This window comes from Harpegnathos saltator, unplaced genomic scaffold (assembly GCF_003227715.2).
Source record: "Harpegnathos saltator strain DR-91 unplaced genomic scaffold, Hsal_v8.6 scaffold119, whole genome shotgun sequence".
Classification (NCBI taxonomy): Eukaryota; Metazoa; Arthropoda; class Insecta; order Hymenoptera; family Formicidae; genus Harpegnathos; species Harpegnathos saltator.
Genome location: NW_020229894.1, coordinates 322,779 through 338,172, shown reverse-complemented (window position 1 = coordinate 338,172; position 15,394 = coordinate 322,779). Strand labels below are relative to the sequence as shown.

Sequence of the window (15,394 nt, the reverse complement as noted above, 5' to 3'; positions counted from 1 at the left end):
AAGAGAGAGAGAGAGAGAGAGAGAGAGAGAGAGAGAGAGAGAGAGAGAGAGAGAGAAGGATACACCCCGGGCTTTGATTCGCACGGGGAATTTCTTTCCAGGCGGACTCGGCGCTTCGGAAACGGCTATGAGAGGGTTTGTTGCTTGTAAGTTAAAATTAAGTCCCGGTATTTTTGTCGAGGAAACGTCGACTCCGAATTCCTCAAAGAATCTCGTTCGCGTGGAGCATCCCGCGTATTTACGGTCACCCTGTGTCGCGCACGACACGACCTTTCTTCTTGTCGCGGAGTCCGCGAGCCAGAGGCTCTCTCGCTCTTCCCCCCGCCCCCCGCCATCCTACTCTCTCTCTCTCTCTCTCTCTCTCTCTCTCTCTCTCTCTCTCTCTCTCTATTCCCCTTCCACTTCGTCCGCTTGGAAAATACACCGGTGCGCAAGCTTATCGTGTTTCACGAGGAATTTAACCCGCCTTTTTATCCCGGATGTGCGAGCGCGAGTAGCAACGAAATTTGTCCTCTATAATACGGCGCAGATCGCGCGATAAAACATCGGCGACGATGACGCTCCCCGAGCCGGAGGAGCGCGACGCTCATTTTTCACAGACGCCGCTGTCGTCGTCGTCCCGATCCGGCGCATAGCGCGTAACGATTCGTCGACCCGACCTCTGCCCCGTCTCGGCAGGAATATTTCGTTACTCCGAGTATCGTGAGATAGATGACATCGCGTCGGCGTGGGTGACCAGAAGGGTCGCCGTTAACCGAAGACTTGGACCTCAGTAGCCTGAGATTCGTATCTATAGGGTGTCCGAATATTCACGACACACACACACATCGTAGACGAGCGGATCGGAGGAAATTCCTCTGCTAATGTGCAAATGAGGAAAATTTTGAGGCGTTAACGCGAGGAGACAGACAAATCAGTACGTATGATAAAATACGCATCAATAAAATAGCTTGTTGACTGTTGTTGTCGGTCGGCAACATTGAATATCCAGCAGCAATGAGAGAAGGCTGAGTATGGCTGTGGACGGAAAGATTGGGTGCTTACTTTATAGCACACTGCGGTTTTCTCCGCTGAACGCAATGAACGCATTCGCCTTGCCCGATGCGAGGAACGCTCCCGATCCAGAAAACGAGTTCTCTCTCATTGGACCAGACCAATACATTCACAAAAAAAAAATTCGACGGACAATTCTGCCGTTCGCGAGTCACGAAACGTGAGTGACTGAGCCGCACGCTTACATCCCCCGGTAGCTAAGAGACACAGTCAACAAGTCGAAAAGCCATCGATCGAGATTACGCTCCAAAAACTCGCCCCGTCGCATCACGCGCATTGATTAACCCACCTGCCTTCGTCGAGGTGGTCTCAAGATCTCATGCGGTCGCTTGCGAAATGGCAGAGTCAGTTTTCCGTCCAGTCTGACTCGACAACCCGACGGTCTTGAATTTTCAGGCACCTTGTATACAGAACTCGTTAAGCTGAGAGTAGAAAGTCCTTCTTTTGCGGACCACCGCGGTAATTATTGGGATATTAATGGGAGAAAATCGGTCAATCAATGCGTCCAATGCGGCGGAACGGGCGGCGGTCCGAAGAGGAAGCTATGTCTTGCTTCCTGATCGCCTAGCAACGGCGGATACACACAGGCGTGTGCAGGACGAGCACGCGCGTGCGTGCAATATAACGCAGAACCGCGCGCTGCTAGCAACGTTAAGCCCGTGGCACGCAGAAAAACGCAAGCAATCGGCAAATTGACCCGGCCAAAGTCGATTATTGTTCTCGGATCGTAGGAAGAACGATCGACTCTGCTCGAGCAATTCGTCCCCGCTGCTTACGTTTTTGCGCACGCCAGCAGCCAGCGCGGCCTTGCCGCTTGCCTTTCACCGTCGTCCGGAGTCCGTCGTTGCTAGGAAACAGTCAGGCAGACAGCCCGAGACGAGTCCCTCTTCAAGTCGGCCACGTGGGCTGATTTTCGTCTCATTAGTAGCTGGACAATCACCGCGGTAGTTTTTGCAAAACGCCAGAGGATCCTCCCACTCGCTTCGACGGTGCGCTCCACCGGTGCGCTGCTCCTGCGCACGATCCGGACACCCTGTACATTAACCGCTGTCTGCGCGCTGTATTTATAGGAAAAATCGACCGCGAACTGGTCAAAAGACACGAGCTATATCCAAGACGACGTCGAGTCCTCGGATCCTTTCCACAATAGCTCGATGCTGAGAATAGCCATCTATTCTCATCGTCCATAACGCCGTATCCTCTCCTCTCGGTATGTTCCGACACAAACGCACCTACCCCGTCGTCGCCCAGGGGCGCGGCAATCAATTCATATTCAACCCCACCCCGCGGGATAATTGAAAAATCCACCTCCCCGCTCTCCGAGACGCCGAGTTACACGGCCGTCGACGCGTGTACCACACGACTTCATCTCCTCCCGCGTGCTCGCGCACCGTTTCATCTCGCGTCATCATCCGCGAGAGGATGCTCCGAGGAACTGCCCCCTCCCCTCCCCTCCCCTCTAGCCTCTTGCTCGAGTCGAGCCTCGTTAAGTGCCTCGATAACTCCGCCGCGCGCGAGAACAAGCGGCTCCATGATTGAGCGCGGCGAGGAAGAACCAGTTTACTGACACGGGCTATCCCGTTCCGCCTCGATTTCCATTCATCGGCTGGCCGGCCGGACGCGGAGAGCTGGAACGAGAGGAAGAGGGACGCGCGATCGGTCTTGGTTACCGGCGGAAGGTCCGCCCTCGTTGCCGCGGCTAATCTAACGCGTCCAGACGATGGCCGTTAGTCGACGTAATCCATCAAGCGGCCCGCTCTTCCGGAAGAGGAGCCACGGCTAGGTCGCCGACGGGATGGACCTCTCTCTCCGCGCTTCAGCAACGAGACAGTAGAGAGACAGAGAGACAGAGAGAGAGAGAGAGGGCGGGGAGCTCTTTCGCTGGCTTTCCAGCGGCTTTTTCGGTCGCTGGATCGTCCCGTCGTTAATTGCGAAGAGGGTGGAATCACTCGCTCGCTAGCGCGGCGCTCGAGCGCCCAGGGGTGGCGATCGTATCGTTTCGGGTGCGACCGGGCAGAGGAGCGAAGCCGAAAAGGGCGCTCGCGATTTTTAGAGGGATGGTCGAGAGCGAGAGCGAGAGGCGGCGTTCGGTAGGCTGCGATGCGCATGGTCGAGATACAGCAGCGATTATAGCGCACGCTCAGGGGCCTGGAAACGTTGCGCTCGTGTGGTGTCCTAAATATCACGTCGGCATGCTTGATTAAATTCAGGAGAAAGCATGCGGTATATATCCCTGTGTGTGCTCGAAGGAGACGCTGGCCACATTAGGTCTAGGTGCGGCGGAACTCACCGCGTCCAGACCTGCCCTGCCCCGCCCTGCGTTTTTCCCGGGACTTTCACGGATACTGCACAAATTCTGATTGGGGGAGTGGCCAAGTTTGCCCCGGAATTGATCATTTTATTATCCTAGCAATTGACAGCCTCTTGCTCATCTTTCTTCTAGATATGAATTCTCCGTGTGGAGTCGAAAGAGAAATTCGACGGAAACTCGTGCACCTTTCAGTGTCGGTGTAACTTTGACGATGTTAAACGGAAAGCCCCAATTTTTGTATCCGAGGGAATAAAACAGGAAAAAATCCTGATGCAAAGTGAAGAGCGGAGAAAGGTTTCGGAAAAGCGTGAATCTCAGCGTGGGTCTCGGCAGATCGGACTCTGGCCGTCCCGATTGCCCCTGTTCCTGTTCCTGTTCCGGATCCCTAAGGAACATGACATGAGAGGGAGAAGGCCGAAATATCCACGCCGCCACGCCCCGCCCCTCGCCTCGCCTCGCGGAAAGGAGCCGATTCTCGATGCGGTCGCCCGGCGCGTAATTATCGGGTCGTCCTTTTTGCGGCAGCGGGACTTTTGCGCGAGCGCGCTCGTATCGCGCGCGCTTCGCCCACGGATCATCAGTCACGGTTGTTTGCCGCGGAAAACCGTCAGTCAGCCGCTTTTTTCCTCGGCCACCGCCGCCGCCGCCGCCGCCGCCGCCACCGCCGCCGTCGCCGACGTCTCTCCGCCCACGGCTTTCCACTTTGGAGAATCGTCTTCCGAGTCGCGCGAGCGGGACGGTCCTGCGGGTAAAAAGCGCGACCGCGACACTGCGACGTCGCCGGAGTCGATAATAAATGCAGAGTGATCGCTAGCGCGTCTAACAGCTAACGACCGGAGTTCCAGCCCTTCTATGTAAATCAGCCGTCGTTATCTTTCGTAACGGCGCCGTATCTGCCCCCGTTAACGTTCCCCGTGAGATACAAGATACCCTCCCTCCTCCCTGCCCCCGGCCGCCTGTCCCCGCCGTCGCGCACTCTGCGCGCAGACGAAACTTCGATTACGACGGAAGCTGCGGAAAACTTCGTGAATGGACCGCGCCCGCGCGGCCCCGAAGTTACGGCCAGGGGGCCCCCGGAATCGGATGAGACGATAAACAGAACAATGGAGGTGCTCCGGGTTCCGTGACAGGACACTGATCTTATACATCGCGCGCGGCCGGAGGACGAAGTACATCAAGTATCTTCCCGTCCCACCCTCTCTCTCTCTCTCTCTCTCTCTCTCTCTCTCTCTCTCTCTCTCTCTCTCTCTTTCTCTCTCTCTCACTGTCTCCGTCTATCTGTCGGCTCCTCCCGACCGACCAGCCGCACGATATATCTATCTTTCGGCTGCTAGCGCGCAGACAATTTACTCAACCGTTATATCGAATTACATTTGCGTGGCCGAACGCGTATCTACTACCGACGGCGTTACGCGATAAGGACACGCGCTCGATGACGAAAGGCGACGACGGGGCCGAAGAGTCGGAATTGCGACGGAGAAGCGCGCCGTGGAGGCGACCTAAGGTGGATGTCCGAACAAGCAACCAAGTTGCGTGGTAATGTGAGGTAAATTCATAAATTAATAAAATACGTGTCAAGTGCAGAAAATTGGTTTCCTTGGAAAGTCTCAGCATTCCAAGTTTCAACAGTACACGTCATATATTCTTCTAATCTATGAAAATTCTTCTATTTATATTTATATCTTTTATTGTAATATTTATTAATTTAATAGTAACAAGTTAAATTATATTATCACAAATACCTCTAAAGAATGTACATTTCCTCAGAAATGACTAAAATATCATTTAGCGGTAATTTTTGTTAAGGACAAGTTAAGGAAGAATTCAAATGGACGTTTGGTGTCAACTATCAACTTCCACCAAAACGTCGGCGAGTGTAACTGTCAGCTTCAAACTGCCAGCAGTATCTTTCTGATTGCAATGTTGCAGCACTTATTACGGCTTATTACGGAATTTTATCCTGAGTTTTTTGTAGCCGACAAGAAATAAAATATGCTGGCGTGGACTTCAGGCGTGGAGAAAACGAAAACGGTCATCTCTCCTCAGATCGCCGATCCGAAAGACAACGTTTCGCCATGCGACAACGGCAGCGGCGGCATTAACGCTATATATCGCAATTTATTTCTTGCGAAACGCGCGTCCTTTGCGAAACGACCGCGCGCGGGCACAGTAATCGCGTCGGTAACCGCGTCGGGCGATACCAAAGATGATCGCCCCCCTCCCCCGCTTTCTTTCTTCGCACGAGATGTAGGTAGACAGAGTGAGTAACGCGCACGTAACGACGCCCGGGAACAATTGTGATCGTTAAAGACGGCAATAAAGGCGGCCGGTGATCGCTCTTGCCTTTCTTGCGGCGTGAAGAAGCACGAATATCGTCGTAAAATCAATGGACTGTTACGCAACGATGCGTGCATGCGTGCGTGCGGCCGTCCCATTATCGACCAATCGAAATTATCTATCGGCCCGTTCCCAGCGCGCGCGGCCTCGCGGATGATATTACGTGTAAATCGAGATTGACAGCGTCAAGGCTCGCGCTCCGTGACGTTGACTGGATTGACGGCAACGCCGAGCGAACGCCCGGAGGATTAGCTATCGCGTTACATAATCTCATTGTCTACCGGGTGTCATTGCACGAGCTTCGTTCGAATGCCCGATGGAAAAAAGAGAGAGCGGGGAAAAAAGGGGGAGAGAATGAGCGAGCGGCGAAACGGACGTTTCGAGCGCGCGAAGTCAACCGAGAAGCGAATGAAATTTCACCGTTTTTCTCACAGATACGGGAACGTCGGACTTTCGGGGAAGGGGGGCAGAGGGGAATCGGGCGAGAAACGCAGTATCGCGCACCGTCGAAATACCGCACCGCGTCCCAACGGTTTTCAATTATACGGCGGCACCCTCCCCCCCTCCCTCCCGTTAGATATTTCGTCAGATAAATCTTCGCGTTAATGTCCCCCGCGATATTCGCGAGAATGCCGCTCGCTCGCTCGCGATATTTTTCCAAGGACTTTCTCCCTCTTTTTTTCTCTCTCTCTCTCTCTCTCTCTCTCTCTCTCTCTCTCTCTCTCTCTCTCTCCCTCCCTCCCTCCCTCCCTCCCTCTCCCTAGCAGTTCTCGCGATCGGCGATCCATTTCCTTCCGCCGGGGACTTAACGGCGAGCTTCGGATTTCGCGCGTGTTAATGCAATTACCGTAGTCGCGATAAATTCACAGCGGGGAAGTAAGGACAAATTGTTCGGGCCATCGCGGTCGTAAAGCACGCGCGCTCGTCCTCACCCCCGCCCTCACCGTCGCCCGATTCATTTGTCGATTCGACGCGCGGGGCATTTCTCACGACAGTTACGCAGCAATTATGTTAAGTAACAAAACTCGCTTAAGCTCGCCGATAGCCCCGGGCGCCCGCGCTGTCGCGCGGGGAGTATTTATATTTTTACGGCAACACGACGCCGCGCGCGCTCGCGCTCGCGGGGCTTTTTTGCCGATAAAATTGATCGTACGTGGCGGCGGGGAATTATCCCGGCGTCGCGGCTACGTTTCCGCGATAACGAGGCCACGCCCGCTGCGAGGGAGGAAATGAAAAAGGGGGTTGGCGGGGATGAGATCGGGCAAGAAGGGCTCTCTCTCTCTCTCTCTCTCTCGCGTTCGCTCGCTCGCTCGCTGGCTCGTTCTCCGGCGGGCTAAAGCCGGGCGAGAGGAGAGGAGGAAGGAGGGAGTAAACGCAACGGGGTGGCGAATCCTGAAAGCTGGCCGGCAATAAAAATGCCAGGCGTCGGCGCGACTTTCAATAAGTCGAGCATAAACGTCAGAGTATTCCTATGGAACACGAGTAATTTAGTGACGTAAGTAATACTGCGTAATGCAGCCATTCAGGCGGAGCCGCTAGCTTTTTTCGGGATCCGACATTAATCAGTTTTAGGTGTATCCGATAGGATACCTAAGGGAAAGGGCGTGTTAAAAAGGGCTCTCTCTCTCTCTGGCGCGCGCGCGCGCGCGTTGTCCCGTTCTGCGCGTGATGGATAATTCAAGGTATTAATGGACGAGAACAGAAACGAACGAGTGACGGGGAAAATCGGGGGGATACACGTGGAATGGAACATACGTCGACGTTAAGAATTAAAAGCTACCGTCGGATGTGAAATTTCCAGCTTGAGAGATCGCGGAGAACCGTTCAGGCTGGAATTGATGATACGATTTGTCAAGAGCTCGCTCCCCCCCCCCCTCTTTCCGGACTCGTAAGGCTCCTGCCGCGTCGTCGCCGCGAGAGTATCTTGGATCACGACGGATCGCGAGCGAGAATGCGCGCTCTGAAGATTCCTGCAAAATACGCGGAAATGCAACGGATATGTACTCGTCACGAAACGACGTTTGCGACCGACCGAGCGGATCTGTAAAACAGTCCGAGCACATTCCTTCCTGTTTTGGCAACCGCAAAACATTTCTCGCTTTATGAGTACATCTCCTCGTTTCGACGCGTCTCGCGACGAGCAAGCCAGAGCGCCTCGATAGTCCTCAGTGACTGTACAGATCTCCTGATTAATCTCCTCGTTCGTCTGATACGCGTACTCCCCCCTTCCCCCCTCGCCCGTTTCGAAAGCGTCGCCGAAGTTTTTAATTATCTCGTTTCGCTCCGGGGTTATATCGCACGTCGGCGTACATTGAAAGCGCATATTATACAAGCCGCGCGTCGCTCCCGCTGATACGGTCCGCGAACAATAAACGAGACTCGTTCGTCGCGCGAACGACCGTCGTAAAAGGTAGCCTAACGTCGAGCCTCGGTAACGTCTCCCGATGACGCCTCCCCGAGGAGCGGGGCGCGGGCCAAGAAATTAAGAGGAAACGGACATATAACGTCCGGGAAACTCCAGCCGGCGCGAGATAAGGCCGGGCCGTTGTGCGGTTAGGAGTTCATAAATTATTCGCGGGGACCGAAGTAGCGGCGCGAACGCGCCAAGGTTAGTGGGGATTATTCACGGCGCTCCTAAAGCCGTATTATTTACCATCTCGGCTCTCATCTCCCTCTCTTCCCTCTTTCTCCGCTACCGGCGATCGGTGTGTGATTTTTAAATTAGCCTACACAATGATAAAATGAAATATGTGTAAATTCCTCCCTATACTTCGTCCTCATTACAGACGCAATCCCTGCGTCTCGATGCCGGGACGCGAAGATGAAGATAATATTTATTTATACCGTCTAGATGAAGATACACGGGGCCGGAACTTTATCCAAATGATGGTCTACATGATTTTATTTAGATAACAGCAAACGCCGCAGAAATGTAGACCAAATCAAATCCGTGAACGTCATCTGCGATACTTTCGTAAAGATAACGCCTTTCAATTTGGAATACGATGCAGGTGAAGATAACAGATACAGGGTGTGTCTGAACGAAAAACAGACACAAAAGAATTAATAAAATGAATCTTAGTAAATGTATATCCTCAAATTTTTTTTTTTAATTCCACTCGCGGTGCGAGTGAAGAAGGATTTTTCGGTTCGGTTCGGTATTCAGAAATCATCACAATTGATAAACTATTGATGACACTATCTTGAAGAGCAAGCGAGTAAAATGCGCGCTGGATTTTTAATCCGCTAATCGCGATCGCAGTTTACTTCATTGTCGCCATCTCATGAAGATTGTATCTCAAAGGACAAGCTTTTGTTCAGACTTTCATATTGATTTCCCAATGTAGAATCTTATCCCGCACGTTTCTCGGTTCGGAGACACCCTGTACATTTGTATCGTCCAGATAAAATTGAGTTGGCGCCAGGACTTGATCTGGATGATCACCTATATGATTTTATCTAGATCAGAGCAAGTTCCGCCCGCGACCCTCGGCGGCTCCCGACGACGACGACGGAAGGAAGAGTCGTCCCTTTTCCATCCCGGGCGAAAGCTGGCGTTTTTCGCGCCGCTCGTCAACGAGCGGCGGATAATATCGCATGAGGGTTGCGCAACGATTCCCGGCGCGTGTGCGCGTCCTCCTCCAGCCGCCGCGATCCGTCGCGTTATTTATAGTCGAGCTTGCAGCGCACGAGTCCGCCGACTCGTCGCGGGCATTTACGGATTGCATAATGATCCCGATACTCCCCGCTCCGTGTTTAGGCTTCTCGGAGGGAAAAGCGGAGAAGAATCTGGCGTAACGACTGAGAGACCGAGTCGGGCGATGCGAGAGAGTGGAAAACGCGGCCGCGCGCGTCGCCGCGCGCTACTCAACTCCCACAGCCGCGGCTCTCTCTCTCTCTCTCTCTCTCTCTCTCTCTCTCTCTCTCTCTCTCTCTCTCTCTCTCTCTCTCTCTCTCTCTCTCGGCGCACTCCATACGTCGCCAAGTTAAAAGCATCAAGACAATTATTTCTGGAACAATGGAATTCCGCGCGGCGTGTCGCAATTTGCGATTACAATTGCACGCATACACGCGCGAATAATATCCATACAATGCTCGATACGTGCGAGCGGCTAACGTTCGCATGCGGCTTTTTAATATAATGCCCAGGAACAGAGAAAGAGAGAGAGAGAGAGAGAGAGAGAGAGAGAGGAGGAGAGAGAGAGCAATAATAATGCTTTGTCCAGACGAAGAAATTGACGGAGAAGGCTCTCTTTTTGCGCGTAGTACGCGGCATCAAGCACCGAGTCGATCGAGTGCGTGTGTACGCGCTCGAGACGAAGGGAGGAAGAGAGAGGGAGAGAAAAAAGAGGAGAAAGACGGCGAAACAAGCAACGGTAATCGCGAGCGTATCCGTGCGTTTGCACTCTGATCGAGAAAAAAATATGCGGTCGAGGAACTTTCCAAATTTCCCGGTACAAGCCGGAACGGATGGTCTCGCAAGATTCCGCTAAAACTTCCCTCAGCCCTCCCTCACTTGCAGATAAATTTCAGAAAAGGAGAGAAAAAGAGAGAAAGAGAGAGAGAGAGAGAGAAAGACAGCTCGCGCTAAAGAAGTAAAGCGATATCGCTACGTCCATACTAAAAGCGCGATGTGTCCATAAGCACGTAATCGCTGGGACCGAGGGGGAGGGATGAGACGAACGATCGAAGAAGAACCCGTATCTGTGAGGAAAATCCGATTTGCAAGAAGCTGTGAAACTCGGCGGGCGCGCGATGGTCGCGCGGCGGGTAATCGAGGATCGATAAGTTGGAATCGCGATACGCGAAAGCCTCGCTCGCGCGCGTATCGATTCGCCGTATTCCCGCCATTATGTAAGCTTCGCATTCTATTTTTTCGTCCTCTCGTTCCCTCCCCGTGCGAGATTGTGCATCACCTGTCGCGATGACGACGCGAGCTCATGGATCTCTCTCTCTCTCTCTCCCCCCCCCTCTCTCTCCGTCGCTCTCTCGTCGAAGGTGTCGGAGCGAAGCGGCGACGATGTCACGGCAGACCGACGTGCTTTTTACGGGACGACGACGCGCGACGACGGGATATTACACATCCGCCGATATCGCCGGAAGCGGCTGAGCTTGAAATAATTAAATCATGTTCTTACGCGCCAACGCCGGGCGCGAAGCCAATCAACTTGTGTTTCAAGCCGCTCCCCGACGCGGCGCGGAGAACAAAAGGAAAACGTCACCGTGCTCCGAGACCGTCTCGAGGCTGGAAGGATTTTCAATGGGCGCGACGGAGAGAACGAGACACAGAGAAAGAAACAGAGAGAGAGAGAGAGAGAGAGAGAGAGAGAGAGAGAGAGAGAAACTCGGTAATGATTACAGTGTGACCATACACACAGCGCAGCGCGATCATTATTTCCTAAAGTTTCACGGGAAAAGTTCACGCTCGTAAAGAGCGGAAAAGAAGACAAGGGAGAGGGGAGAAGGAGAGGAACCCGCTCAAGCGAATACACGCGCGCGTCAATTGTCTCCGTCGGGAGACGGATAAGGCGAGCGGCGGCGGCAGCGCCGCCCGCCGCCCGGGAAGTGTTATCGCAGCATTACGTAAATCGCGCTAGAGTGTTTTCGCTCAATAGCGCGCACGCGCGCGCGCGTCAGCAAATAGAGCATCGGCAAGTACACAACGGGGCATTGATACGCGCGCGAATATAATGGTGGAATATTCAGCGATAATATTTCAACGGCGCGAGCGGTTCGACCGCGCAGCCGTAATTATTCGCCGCGCTATCGTTATTTAACTAGATGTATCACTGGCCATAAAACGATCCCGCGCTCGTAACTCACTCGATATTTTACGCGCGCGTGACAAATAGATTTTTCTCTTCAGCGTAGGATACGCGCGCGCGCGCGCGCGCGCGATATTCGGACAATCGCCCGCCGATACGGCGATTCGGCTTTAATGCGTCGCGATTAATGACACGCGACTCGGAAGTGCATTCGCGAAACGGTCGTTCGTTCGTGCGACGTCAATTTTAACGGCGGTACATGTAGCCGTTATGGGCGACCACTCGACGCGCGGAATCGATAATCGAATAAAATTAATTTCAAAACAAACCGCTGCAGGCTGAAGCCGCGCGCGCGCGCGCGCGGGCACCATGCCTGCGGGCATAAAACGGGCTGAATTCAGAATCACCATAAATTAACTAGCCGCTAGTTATCTCGAAAATGACTACCTCGCCGCCGTATCGGCACATCGTATGCGCTACGCGAAGGCGTTACCGGCGTGTCGCACGGTGTTAATTATGCAAATGAATCGGCGATCGCTAGGCCGAATTAACATCACCGTAGAACGCGGAGAGATGTATCGTGGGACAATCTCGCTTTCTCTCTCTCTCTCTCTCTCTCTCTCTCTCTCTCTCTCTCTCTCTCTCTCTCTCTCTCTCTCTCTCTCTCTCTCTCTCTCTCTCTCTTTCCCTCGCTCTCTCCCGCGAGCGAGGACGCGGCGGCAAGACGCGTTAAGCAAGCAACCACACGACGCATGATTTCGTGTCGATGGCGTCACCACGCCAACCGGCGCATCGGGAGATGTATGTTTGCAGAAAAAAGACTGAGCTCACTATACAGCGGCGTATGATCGCGGACAGAGCGCGGTTGTTGGTAATTTTTTGCGCCAGTTTCAAATCGTCTCACCACTCAATCAGGAGGAGCCTCCCGTCGAGAAACGAGCCGCGTTCACCCTGGACTGGCCTAGACGGCTTTTCCAAAAATCGACCTTTCCTTTCAAAAATCGCTTCATTCCGGTTTCACTTTTGTACAAAGCGATTCTTTCGAACGCGTACCTCACCTTGAATTCTTCATCACGACGAAGCGACATTGGTGAAGAGAAGCGTATCAACACGGACCGATTAACAGAATCGGTTAAAAAAAGAAAAGAAAAAAGGAATTAAATAAATTCGCTGTTCCAAAAATCGAATCAAGAACTCTCGTCACTGACATAGACTGCAAATTACACAGATATAAAAAATGACCCGACTACCACGGACCTTCGATCTTCGTCTGTGGTTTGAGTGACAATAGCTTCTCGCTAATGACGAGACAAAGGCAACACGCTCGTCGACAATGGCAGAGAACATAGTTGTAAACCCGTCGTAAGGCGCAGCCTACGTACGCGAATCTGTCCAAGATATAAAGTAGCGCGCACCGTGTGAAGTCGGCTTTAGCCTTGTGTCAGCTGTTCGACACGCGTCGCCGTCCCAAGCCGAAAGTTGGCGCGAACGCGGCCGGCTTGAACAATGACGGGACGTGCTCGCCTGATTCTCCGAGCGACGTCGCGGAAATTCACCGTCCAACTTCACGTGCACGTCTATCGGACGCGATGATAACGTAAAACGCATTAATGCGCTCGCCGAGCGTCCGGGCCGAGCGCCTTCCGAATGCGGAACGAAGCGCGCTCACGTGCGCGTTTTCTTCGTTTTCCTCTTCCCTCTTCCCTTTCCCGCGCGCGCGCGCGCGCGCGAGCAAGAGAGAGACAGAACCGTCCAGCTGTTACATGTTAATGTTACTTAACGACTTACAAATAAATTGCCGGCGATATCGTGACTCACTCGGTGACGGGTGTCACCGAGTGGCGGAGTCCTTGAGGAAAGTGTTCGCACCTGCGAGAGAACGCTCGCCGATGCGCGCGGCCGAGCGTTATCGTCCAGGAGAATCGCGCTCAGCCGGGCTCTGAGAGAACGTTTCACCGAGGATGAGTCAGTACGAGAGGCCGATCTCTTTCGCGAGATTGCATTTTCTAGCGCGATCGCGGCTCCGATAATCCGCCGTAGGAAAGAAGAGAAACTCACACCGCGTCGCCTCACGTTAACGTATTAATCATCCAGTGTGAACCAGATACGCGTTCATCTCCGCCGATAGACCAGAGACCGCTGTTCTCTTACGCAACTTCTCTTCCCGCATGCTCGGCACACGTATGTCCGCGGCCGCGCATGCGGACGTCGGAATTGAACGGCTAATAACGCCGAGTATCCTCCGCGCTTTCCGCCCACTTCGACGGCCGCGGCGCGCTTTCTTTCCGCCGCTCGAGGGCGCGCGCGCGCGATTTATGTTCCGAAGGAACATCGCGTGATTCGAGCAGAGTCGAGCCGGCGACTCGGAAATACAATGATTTGCTGACTCACCTTTTTCGACGTGTAGAGCTTCCGGCCTTGCAGCAACATGTACGTCTTCTTCCAGGTGCTGGAGCCCTCGTGCCGCATCCACACCAGGCTGAAGACCTGCGGGCACTCGCCGTCCTCGCGCGACAGATAATTCTGCAATGAGACAGCGACGCGGATTTTCCGTTAGCCGGCGTCTTTTCCATTCGTGGCCATCACCGTCGGCCGTTCATCATGCCAACTCACCCTTAGCGCAGCCTCCACGTTGCTGAAGATGCCCCTGTCTTCGCCGCTGGGAAACGCGACCATGTCGGCGGGGAAGAATTGCTGCAAAACGACCAGAGAGAGGGGCCTCCTTTGTATTTATTTTCTCACTTAATGTATCATCAAATTTGCAATACGGTTTGTTGAGAAATTTATACAAAGTGACTCTTTTAAAAGCTTCTCTTGCATTTTATATGACTACCTGAAATATTTCAGAGGAAATGCATAGTTAAAAAAAAAAAAAAAAAAAAAAAACTGAACACCTTCTCGAATAATGTATTTCTTTCGAGACACTTCAGGTAGGCATTTAAAACGAGTCACCGTATATATCGCATATCTTATCGCGTAATTTGTTTGAAAATTTCGAAATATTGCAAGGAAATGGTTGCTCCCAAGATACGCGTGAAAGAAACGAGAAAGTAATTTCGCAAATATTACGAGAAGAGAATCTCAAGGGATGCGCGTATCGAGAAGGGAACCGCTTAAAAATCAGTTTAGAGACCTCAACGGAACGAATAAAAAGAGAGAATCTATCACTTCGGAAAGAGAGCGAATCGGGACTTCGTCGTCCCGCCGGAGGATTACGACGTTTAGAGTTGCCGAAGTTTCCGCGCTCGTTATCCTTTAATTGGCCAATCATTGGCGAGCGGGGGCTAAGTTATGGGACTTACGAAACCACGGCTGACTGATTTCAAATCGTTAATTGATATCGATTCGACTACATTCATTAGCGCCCAACTAACTAGTTCCAAATGCATACCCGGGCAAACCGGGTATCCTTTTCTACATTTCCGGCGATTCTCATTTCCCGCAAAAAGAAGGAACGTACCGACAGCGATTGGCGAGACCTCCTCCAACGTCGTCGTCTTTCGCGTAATCACGCACGTACGAGGCGTCAATATTGAAACGGAGCTACGCGGCCGATCCTGCAAGAACACGGACGTGTTCAATCAATACCGCGAATCCTCGACATCCCATCGCGGCTTCTGATCACAAGGAAGTTGCGCGCCATCTTATAATCCGCCCGTGCTTCTCGACCACCGGCAAACGACCTACGTGGATCGTCGGTAAACGCGGAATCTGCAGGTGGAATCTCTCCCTAGGTACTCGCACTACCCACCGCGATTCACGCGCAACGGACAGTATTGCTGTACCTCTTCAAGGTATCGCAACTCGACGAGAACTCGTCAGTCGGTAAGTTACCATTCACAGTTTGGTCGAAACCGTTTATCGGACCATTCGCGGTTGCAAAACTACCGGAGAACGCAGGAGTCCTCCTCGGAATCTTTACCCGTGG

At 52.9% G+C, this 15,394-nt stretch overlaps 1 protein-coding gene across 7 annotated transcripts in view; it reads right to left on the bottom strand.

The window, feature by feature from the left end:
* Window positions 1–15,394, bottom strand: part of LOC105181492 (growth factor receptor-bound protein 14) — a 348,327-nt gene that overhangs the window by 272,625 nt on the left and 60,308 nt on the right. For all 7 annotated transcript variants that reach the window (XM_025304178.1, XM_025304174.1, XM_011138293.3 and 4 more), the window contains 2 exons: window positions 14,080–14,160; window positions 13,858–13,989 (listed from right to left, as the gene is read on the bottom strand). In XM_025304178.1, coding sequence (XP_025159963.1) covers window positions 13,858–13,989; window positions 14,080–14,160 — 213 coding nt within the window. The remainder of the gene's footprint in view (window positions 1–13,857; window positions 13,990–14,079; window positions 14,161–15,394) is intronic.